General features: G+C 31.5%; 1 protein-coding gene across 3 annotated transcripts; it reads left to right on the top strand.

Moving 5' to 3' along the window:
- Positions 1-8,537: 8,537 nt before the first annotated feature.
- Positions 8,538-11,038, top strand: LOC123195886. 3 transcript variants are annotated; one of them, XM_044609750.1, is made up of 3 exons: positions 8,538-8,857; positions 9,405-9,599; positions 10,355-10,570. In XM_044609750.1, exons 1-3 carry the CDS (start codon positions 8,819-8,821, stop codon positions 10,457-10,459), a joined length of 339 nt encoding a protein of 112 aa, XP_044465685.1. In that variant the 5' UTR covers positions 8,538-8,818; the 3' UTR covers positions 10,460-10,570. The 3 variants fall into 3 exon arrangements, 2 of the variants coding, with proteins under 2 accessions (XP_044465685.1, XP_044465686.1); XM_044609751.1 differs by lacking the exon at positions 10,355-10,570 and adding an exon at positions 10,831-11,038 and having other exon boundaries at positions 8,540-8,857; XR_006497538.1 differs by having other exon boundaries at positions 8,541-8,857; positions 10,344-10,570.
- Positions 11,039-11,456: the final 418 nt, after the last annotated feature.

Here is an 11,456-nt window from a genome sequence, read left to right as displayed (position 1 = left end):
CTAATTTTCCATATAGTATAAATGTACCATTCACTTTAACAAATAAGGTTTTAAATAACAGGGGTTTAATTAGGGTGTCATGTTGAAAACAACCAATTAAATATTAGACTTAATTTTTAAATTGAGGGTTTTATTATTTAGTCTCATCAGATTTTAAGACACATTTTAAGCGATATTTGCAAAATAAAACCTGCACATACATTCGACAATGTAAAATAAAATGTGCTAGCACATAGTCATAACTAATGTCAAACACCTCGAGCCAAAAAGAGTTTGACTGGTCAACTTAGGTGAATCTTTATCTTTGAGTCTTCATGCTTGTCCTTTTGTCTCCAGTTTTCAATCATTATATAACTTTATTTCCTAGTTACAGAATTCTAAGAAAATAAAAACAACCTAAACTAAAAGAAGTAAAGGAATAAAGGCAAGGAGTGCAAACCCCATTTAGAGATTATAACCCAAAAACAAAATAAAGAAATTAAAACACTATAAAGGTTGTTCGGCTGTGTATTGGACACCAAGTATACATCTATCCATAAATATACATTTCAATAAAAAAATTAAATTTTTAATTATTATAATGTCAAGTGTTAAATTATTTTAGTCCTTGAATTTTTACAAAATTGCAATTTGACTCCAAAGCTCAAGAAAATTCTAGTTCAATCTGAATTCAATAAAATAGGATCAAATGTGAAATTTCAACTTTGTCGGGTGTGCTACATTTGAAATTCAACAAAATTCTATAATATTGCACGACTAAAGTCACGACATGGGCACGGTTGGAATGCAACCAAGGTGGCAAACACCTCACACAAAGAGGCATAACTAGACCAAAATTGGTTCAACCATGCACCTTGTGCACATTTGGCATTATGCCATGAAAGGGTCACGCTGGAACAATTTATGGTCAATCATGACATGTATTGTGCCATGCACCATAGGACAATCACGGCTAGACCAAAATTTAGTCCAGTTATGCACCACTCATGGTGCTTAAACAAATCCAAAAAACTCTCAATCTTGGCAAGCTAAATATGACACGTAAACCATATTCACACTAACGGTAACCCTCAGATCATGTAATCAATAGGATTCAAAGGCGATTTCGTGCAATAACATGAAACCTACAGCTTTCAACCAAAATTTAATGTACAAATATCAACAAAACCCAAACAAAAAGAAGAAATCATCACTCAACAATTTATCATAATTTACATTGTACATTATACTCAACAAATCATGCAACAAAATGATTGCAAATCATCTTTACCAATTTTAGTCTTGATTAATCCGATTACATGCATTCAACATATAAAATTAATCAAAACAATCAAGTAAATATATATTTTCATGAAAATATGTTAGACAGTGGCTTTAATACTACTATAGGGTTTTCAAGGCACCGATAATCGATAATGCAATGAAATTAAAACGTTTAAAAATCATATAATTCTAAAAACCCTAACCAGGATACTTGTTTTAAACATATGATTATGCACATACAAAACACATATTAGGTGTTTTAGATTTTATATTTGCGTTGGTAGCTCCTTCAAGTCTTTATGTGGCTTGAGAATGAACATTATTCAAACCTCAATAGGTAATGCTTTGGTATTCACATGGAACACAAACATATAAAAAGGCAACCTAGGTTGAAGTTGTTATGGCTTCTTTACTAGATTCTTTGTGTTCACAAAAAGAAGAGAGAAAAATAGAAAACTTGCAGTTAGGGTTTCTGTTATTTAAGTGTTATGTTTTGTTGTAAGTTTGATATACACTTTTATAGGTGTTGGAGTATGAGTGCAACAAGGATTTCATCCAAACCTGACATCTCAACACACATGCATGGCTAGTATGTAAACATGCATAGCTGACATGTTTCAAACCATATATGCCATTTGGCATGATTTTATACCTTGCATAGCTGGACAAGAATTTATCTAGTTAAGCCATACTTGTTTGATTTGTATGGTACTAGCTGGCACCATGCACACCAAGGTTTACCTTGGTCAAAGTACATCAACGAATTCTCTTTTTCCCTAAACACTAGAATTTTTGTGAAATAATCTCTACCTCTAGATTCAAATCAACCTCTATAAGCATGTGACTCATAAGTTTTCTATTGAACTTGTATTATCTAAATTCAAATTAAATTTAGACACTAACCAAGATTAACCTCCAACAATTCAATCCACCTAGTTGATAGAGTGTCACGAACATCTTTTAAGCTTTTACAACATCATAATTACATGCAATTCAGTCTTTTTGTTAACTAATATCTCTCGAGGTTGAGACATAAAATGTGTCTATCTCAGTGATTCCTCTGTATAAATTGATACATACAAATGAGTAACATGGATTAGGCTACAATTATATCCCATTGTGGTTATAGATTCAAGTAGTCATGAATGTTATTCAATATTTTCATGTAAAATATCATCTCTTGTGCTCATGATTGACAAATCCTTTATCGATCAATCATAGCATCCATGTATCTCATGATATGACCGATTACTACCTTTTATAGTTAACCTTGTTATGGCTACACATTGGATAACATCAAACCTTATCAATCCTTACACGAAACTGTCTGACAACCTTAAGTTAAAGGATCACATGCACCTATGATGTTTAAAGGATTTATTTCATAACACTAGAGCAACCATTTACACGGATATCCTCTAATCAGGTTAGTTTGATGAACATATCTATAAGGTGTACCTATATGTTGCAATAGCTTCGATGCATGAGAGTTACTTTTGGTAGGATTGCTCAACACTATAATAATCTCATCATCATTACGTCTGCCTTTGTTCATTGTGATGTTAAGGTTATGGATGTTTCTAGAATGACCATTAAGAGTGTACATAGGGTTCCCCTTTGTACCATTATAAAAGCATATTATTCATAAGATCATATAAACAGATAATATATAAATTGAATAACAATAAATCATTTATTAATTATTAACATAAAATTACATTCACAAATGTCAAATTTGATTGACTCTAAGACATTTACCCTAACAGTATAAATGCGGGGCTAACCAACGATCCATTAAAACTTAATCTATAAGTTAATCTTTATCCTATACCTATAATTTAGTTTGATCCATTAAAACTTATTAATTATTAATTTGGTAATGTTAAAAGTAAAAAATATATAGTGAATGGATTTCATCGCAAAACATCTAAAAAATAAAATTGAAAAATGTGTTAAAAATTATAAATAAAAAGTGTTTTCGGAAGTAAGTGACCTTTGTAATGATATTTGTATAAATTTTAATTTATAAAGGCCAGAAGACTTATTCTTACCTTAGTTATAATATAATTCCAAACTCACACTCATCAACTCTCAAAAACCTAAAAATTATGTTAAAATTTTTAGTTGGGGTTAAGTGTAATATCATCATTTTAACAATAATATAAAAATATATAATTTGTTACATTTTTCCTCTAGATTTCAAAAACTAACAACTTCACCCCTACCTAAAGTTTTCTAGCTTTGAAAAATCATATTCCGCTCCCCAAACCCTAGTTTTTATTTCTTCACCTCTCGACCACCATCTCCACTCATTAACAACCTCTCTTTCCACCCTAAACTATCATCGTCACTGTCTTTTCACCTCTTTGACAAGCTCTTTTCATCGTTTGGCTTGAAAACGTTTCATTCAAATGATTTTTGTTACACAAGAATGGTAGTTTCCAAACCAACGATGCATTAGTACATTCTTACCACCAGATTGTGTGTGATGTGTATTCATTAAGCTTAGTGCAATTTGGATTAGCCACCGAGCTAAGTGTGGTGTAACTTGTCACCAAGTTATGTGTAGTATGACGTCTTACTGAGTTATGTACTGTGTGATAGAGCCACCAAGTTGTATGTGATGTGGCAATGAAAGCAATAAGGTTCATCTGTGACCCCAACCCTAAGCCTAACTAGCCCGTGTATTAAGTATACTGGATAATTGATATCAGAGGTGTCATGTGCTTTCACTAGATGTAAGATGTTATTTTACATCATTGGACTTGAGTTATCAAAGATGATACTAATATTGGGAAGAGGCATAAGGTGTTGAATAAGTTAGATAGGCATTAAGGATGTTAGGAAAACATCTAGAATACCACAACATTGATAAAGTTGGAACATCTAGGAGATAATTAATGATAAAAATGTTATGTGCTTACCTACTTACTAAGTATGTGTCACTCACTATGTTCTTTTGTGATTTTGCAAATAGATTCGTTTAGTAGCAGAGTGACAGCGAAGGTAGCGATTCAACCTAAGATGTTACATGATAGGCAGGGGCATTTTCATCTTTTTTGCTATATGTGAATATTTTTATGTCTGCTTGTTCATCCATATTTATGTTTAGATTTCAATTAAACTACACTTTTGGGGATTGTAGTTATTCATATTAGATTTATTATTGATTGTTATTTCATTAAATCAATATTGCCAATGATTTGAAAGCTTGAAGTAACACATTTGCTTGGATACATATTCCAAGTTAGGGTGTGCTAGAGAGGGGTGTTACATTTATATGATGCATAATCCTTCTATGGTGATTAAGTATGGATATAAAGAATATTGTATGGTATATAAGTGTTTTTAGAATATATGCTTATGCATTTTACTAATAGAAGATGGTGTTTGCATGTTGGATTATATGATCTGAATTATTGAATGATGTTTATCGATTCTGTGGGTAAAAACATGTCTAAAGGTGAATTGGTATTGTTTAGCATAATTTGAATTCACTATTATGTTCTAAAATAGCTAGAATTCAGAGAAAACAATAGGGTGCGTAATTTTCAAACACTAAGGAACACCTATTCATTCCTTAAGAAGAAAAGAATTCATATTCACATGATACACGTTTGTTTTTTATGGTTTTAGCTTGAATAGTCATTCAATATGGGACAAACGTCCTTTCATGGTGTCTTAGGATGAACAAAGAGCTTTAGAAATGAACCATTGTTAATTTAAGGATAAGGAGACGATGTTAGTCAATGTTGTTCTAACATTAGTCAATAAGCTATGAATGCTCGTTCATAGAGAAGGCGAATGCTTGTTCATGATCCTAGTGTAATGCATGAGGAGAAGATTTATTGATGCTCGTTCATGCAAAAGTATAATGACAATTTTGCCCTTATGTGTTGGAATAGAAATAGAGTTAGAAAGGCTTGATGAAGGCAAAAATGAGACAACTACCTAATCGATCTTATATGATTGTATGAAAGACAACATAGACCCTAATCAAAGTATATTTGGGCCAAAATAGAGAAAGTTAAAGAAAATGTTGTACACTGAGATATTCAACATCTTTGTGCATAAGTGATGATATATGTAAAAGTAATAGGCTACATAAGAGATAGATTTAGGGAATTTGCGGTCTTCGGGGCAGTAGAATAGTGTTTAAAAGTTTTAATTAATAACAAATATACTGTAAAAACCCTTTCTAGATTAACCTTGTAGTATAATTAATTCACAAATATATTATTAACACTCATAGGTTAATTATAGAATATACTTGTATAGGTCGCTCCTTTGACTTCAATTAATTTAGACAATTTTGACATTATTACTAGAACCTAAAGTAGGCCTGAATTTTTGTATCCACACAAAGCACGAATAACTAAAGGTTGAAACCATACTAAAAAATCTACTAAAATCATGAGGATGGTTTGTGACTTATTTAGATGAATAGTCATAGAAAGGCATAAATCCCTCATAAGACAATGCAGCTAAGGCATGTTAAGCACCAACCAACAACTTCTTTCTCTTTGTGAGAGGAAATTGAAATGTGAAAAGAAAGTGCACAAGATTTGTGCCAACCCTTTTTCCACCTTGACAACTAGGGTTTCTTCTCAATACATCTAATTGTATGTGCATAGGTGTTTTTGTTTCTTCCATGAGAAGAAAAACATATGTCTCAGTTTTGCTTTTAAGCACACATATATATACATAAACTTATGCAGGCTCCACCCGATACTTATATATTAATATATTATATTAATATTTTATTTATATAATAATATACATATATATTATATTATTTTATTTTATTTAAATTTTAAACTTAGTGGTCCACATGGAAAAATGCACCGCGCTTGGATGTATCTAACTGGATGAATCCAATCCAATCCTATACTTTCTCACATACAACCTTAACCATTTAGGATTATTTCACTTTAGTCAATTAATATCATAAAATATACTTTTGGGTCTAAAGATTTTTCTAAGACTGAAAACCATTAATCCAGAATCCAAATCGGATTTCACTTAGATTCATTTAAAAATGTCCTCCTTTTTGTGCATGACCTATTGACTCTCCACTAAGTCAGTAATGACCAAATTAGTATCAGACTCCCAACTTGACATTCGTTTAGACACAGACCAAAAATAGACTCTAGTAAGACATCATGACCACTTGATTATTAGAGTGTCAGTATATGATTTCTTAACTTGTCATTGATTTGGTTACTCGTACAATTTAATCTTTTCATCAAACGATATCTCTTTGAGGCTGAGGTATAGATGAAATGTCTCCCTAAGAGATTTTCAAGTTATATAGACTGACTTCTATCAATGATCGAAAAAGCATCATACAAGCATTAATTTAATCCCACTATAGTCATAGATTTAATTGGTCATTATTATCCATTAGAGGGCCTCAACTTAGATATCAACTCTCATGCTCAAGACTGATGAATCCTTTATTGATCTACTATAACCTTTATATAAATCTCGATATGGCCAATCACAATAGTTTTGGCAATCCTCTGACCAAATTACATTAGGCTAGTGTCAAACTATACAGATTCTTACACAAGACGCTTTGATAATCTCAAGTCTAAGGATCACATGTACCTCTGTTTACTAAGAGGATATATATTCCATAAACATTAGAGCAATTATCCATATGGAATCATCTTTGTGGGTCAGTCTAATGAACATGTCTATAACATGCACCCATGTGTTACACCAAGTTGTCAACAAACAACTTTGATATAAGAGAACTATCATCATCTTTCGATGAGGGCATTTAACACTATGATAACTTCATCAGTATTACCTATGCTCTTGGTAATGGTTATATTAGAGTTATAGGTGTTTTAAGAATAACCACTTAATATGCATATAGAGTCCTCACGATCAGGTGCCAAACACTAATCCCCTTATTACAGTCCAACCATTCTTAGGACATTTATCTGAGAATATATTAATATGTTTTATAGATAAAGAATGTCACAATAGTTACAAATGTGATCTTTTTAATGAACTTGTATCGTCATGAGGATTAGATCTAGGGCACCAACCCCAACAAGATACCCATCAGATACAATATGCATTTGATGTCAAGGTGCATTAGCTATTTATTTCAGTTCAATTTAGGTATGCATGGTAAAGGTTGGTGACATCAGTTAGTTTCCTTATATAATTAATGGGATGCATCACATACATGTTTGTGATAGTGGTCATCCTAAAATGGTAATCTAGTTAACAATCTTATAGTTACACATATGTAGTAAGAGAGGGATTGCGATCAGTTTTCTCATGTGACAAGGGTATTATAACTAGTTAGCCTAAAATACGAGCATACTACGCGTGAGGCACATAGATAGTAAACATCTGAGATGTCAATTACTTTCACAAGTGCATTAGATATACTGAGTTTAGCTTAGGAGTTATTCATCGGCGCTTATAGTACCTATGTAGTTAAGGCACGAGGGTGTTGAGGTAAGGTATATAAACATGAAAAGTTATTGGAAAACATCCAATAGTAACCACATAAGTGAGATAGTAATGGAACACTAGTTATGAGATGACACTAAAAAAAAATAGCCTTTAGCGAGGGAAAAATAGTAAGAGGATGAATATCCGATCGTTATAAGTATTATCTTCATGATTTTAACAACTAATTATCAATACCTTCGTTAAAACTAAATAAAATTATAGTTTTAATGATGAACTTTTAAATTTCTCACTAAAAACTTGCAAGCCTATCATTATTGGTAGGTTGGACTCAAACTGAGTTGCTTAATCATAAAAGTCAATTAAGTTTGATTTGATTCAATTTAAATTTATTTAACTCAAATTTCAATTGAGCTCAAACCCTCAACTCATTTCTAAAAATTGATTTGAACTCGAACCAAAGGGAGCCCAACTAGATTCAGCTCATAAATCAAAGATAACTTGATTTGGTTCAAATTTTGTCCACGACTTAATTTAGGTTATGTCAAATAATTCTCAAATAGACGTCATTTTACCCATGGTTGGATAAACCAATGTTGGTTTTTCAATGAGCTATAAAGTAAAGCCACCAATCCAAGTTATAAATTCGAGTTACAAATTTGAACCATAAACTCAAATCAAATTTGAATTAAATTATTTTTATTTAAGTTAAATTAAATTATTTTTTTTATAGACGAACTTTAGTTGAAAGGTGTTTGGCCCGGCTTGATTGATATCTCTTGTTATTGATTTATGCTTCACAATTAAAAAAAAAAATTAAAATAAAGTGTAAATAAATAAAAAAAATCGTTTTCAATGTCCATAGCACATCTCCAATCGACTGTCCAGTTTCCACTCTCCAACTCCACTCCAGTCTCTGCCAACCTAGAGCGTTAGCCTCAAAATCAGTGATCGACAATAATTGAGAAGACTGAGTGAGTGGCGACCAACCGAGAAGAACACATGAGACTATGCGACAACAACCGAAAGAATGAATGATTGACGAACGACGAGGAGAGATGAAACCCAACTGACGGAGCCCAAGAGATGGATCGAGAGGACAAACCGCCGACCTACTACAATGAGAGAAAATATCGAACTGAGAATCGAGCAGAAATTAGTAAATTTCTTAATCTTGTCTCCTTCATTCGATTTTTTTCCAGTTGGATTTTATGTTTTCTATTTTTGAAATTTCAGCCTTTTACGTGTTAGTGAAGTTGAATATTTGATTAAATTTGATGCTCTGCTGAAACCCTAACACATTTGTGTCGACCTTGTAAATAAGAAGTTGAAAATGTTTTCATAGTGTTTTCATTTTTAAAATTGGGAATTGGTTTGTTTATCCTGTCACATTAGTATTTGTTCGTTGACTTGTCTGAGAGTCATTTTTGAAGTTAACAAATTTGTTTGCTTATTTTCTATTGGACATTCTTTAAATCCTATGATTGTGAGTTGTGAATTTTTCAGGGGATTAGTGAGACTATTTTTTATTGGTTGATTTTTTTTTTTTCAATTTCAGTGATGTTTTGTTTGATTACTAAGAAGACATAGAAAGAAACATGTAGAATCAAGATTTCAGTATGTTAAAAAGTTTGCAAACAGCAAAGAAAAGTTTGCAATTTTTTCTCATTTATCGATGCTGAGAAAATATGATATGATTTTCGCAGAGTTGCAAAACTTCACTCCTCCTTGCCCAAAGTTGTAGAGCAACCAAGTTTAACAATGGTTGGACAAGAAATTGCTCCATTTCTTCTCGCAAAACAGTCATTGTTACTGATGAAGAAATGTATGGCAACAAACAAATTATCAGTATCACACCTCGTATTTATGACTACACCCTCCAAAATGTTCACAAGCCTCAGGTACATATGCAATACAAGTACAAATGTGGACTGAAGTTGATTATACAATTAGAACAATTTGGAAATGATTTTTTTCTTAGAAGAGTGCATGTGTACTTGATAATAAAGTTTTAGTGCATTATGTTGCTCACAATGTGTCTGACAAAATTCCTATTGAGTAATATTAAAAATTTTCATCTGTTAATAAAATTTTAGTGCATTATGAGTGGACAGAGACATGAGATTGAATTCCAAAATTGCTATGTTAATGACTGTTTGAAGTGCAATCTACATTGGTGCTATGAACATCACAAATTTGATAGTATAAAGAGATCATATGAAATTTTAGATATGTGACCTCCTCATTCAAAATATACAAATGATAGTTGATAAACAAACTGTAAGTTAAATTAAATAAAATATCGAAAAAATCCAAAAAAATAAAAACATTACGTATATAGTTTTCTCAAGCCCTGTTTTTTCTAGTCTTTCTGTCGTCAACACATACTAGTAATTAATAAGCATCTTTCTCATAGTTGTGTCCTCAAAAAATGTGGCCGCATTGTTATTTCTTCTGCATGGAAAGTGGACTCAAGCATTGAATTTAATATTATTGCTTTGTCTCTTTTGTTATGATGTATATACTATCTGTTTCGATTTAAATTGTTGCTTTGTCTGCTAATTTTTCTTGATTTAAATTAATAGGGTATTTTTGGTTAATAATTGTTTTTATTTTGTCCTAATTTATTTATTTGTCTTCCTGAGGGATTGGCTAGGGGAAAAGTTCCTTGAGGAACACCCTGAACAGCGAGAAAGTTGTTTTGCTGCAAATTGCAATGCCAACAAGATCAGATGTTCCTGAATATATGTCCCTTTTATAATTTGTTGCTGCCTCTTTCATATATTGTTCTGCTTACAATACTGTTGTGTCCAAAATTGCATATTATTAAAAGATTGCTCTACCTTTTCTGAGCTTATGGATTGATCTTTGCTAGAGTGTCTATTTTTAGTTGATCAAGACCAATCAAATATCATAAATTGTGTCTGGATATACTGACTGATTTTATAGGTTTTCTTTCAATGGTTTTAATTTCTATTCATACATAAACTACTAGGCAAATTGTCTGTTATGTCAAGTATTAGGAGCTAAATCTTTTATCTTTGATGCAGTGCATGCTATCAATTTGTTGTAATGAATGATAATTTTTTATGCAATTAATAGTTTTTAATGAAATTTCCCTCTTTTCTACAGAATCGCTCTCCAGACTTTCTTCAATTGTGTGCTTTATATGCAGTATTGGTATTAATTTTTGTGTTGTATCTTTTATGAGTTCTCCTAGAGCTTTTAATTGCTTGCTCATTTTATAGTATTAATATGTTGTTTTATGTAAGCATTTGTTGTATCTTGACTGTGTGCGAAGACTTGTTGCAGATAAATAATAGCTATTACGAGTTATAAATGGAGCCTTACTTTTTATTAAATGCCCACGAACACAGAAACATCAACACAATTTCTTGAAGTATTTATTTCTTTTTTCCTCTTTTCTGTTTTCTACTTTTTCTAGTTCAAATTGGTTTGTTGCTGACAAGTTGAGTGCATTGTGGGCTATTGTGTAATTTTTGAGTGAAATATTTGTTCTAAGTATATGTTCTTCGACAAACTTTATGACGTAGGGCAAGCGTTAATAGAGTTGTGATATAATTTACAAAAATACTTGGGGTTAATATCATTCAACAGACGAAAATGGATAACAAGAATTCTATGTAATTTACAAGTAATTCTTAAGAAAACTCAAATAAGAAGTTTTATTGGTAACTTGAATTGAATATTTTGAATGACAAAACTTATGCATTTATATAGGTTATTCGTTCTAAGTA

The sequence above is a fragment of the Mangifera indica genome, chromosome 14, assembly GCF_011075055.1.
Source record: "Mangifera indica cultivar Alphonso chromosome 14, CATAS_Mindica_2.1, whole genome shotgun sequence".
NCBI classification, from domain to species: Eukaryota; Viridiplantae; Streptophyta; class Magnoliopsida; order Sapindales; family Anacardiaceae; genus Mangifera; species Mangifera indica.
The sequence above is the reverse complement of the archived record's forward strand: the minus strand, read 5'-3'. Positions and strand labels throughout refer to the sequence as shown.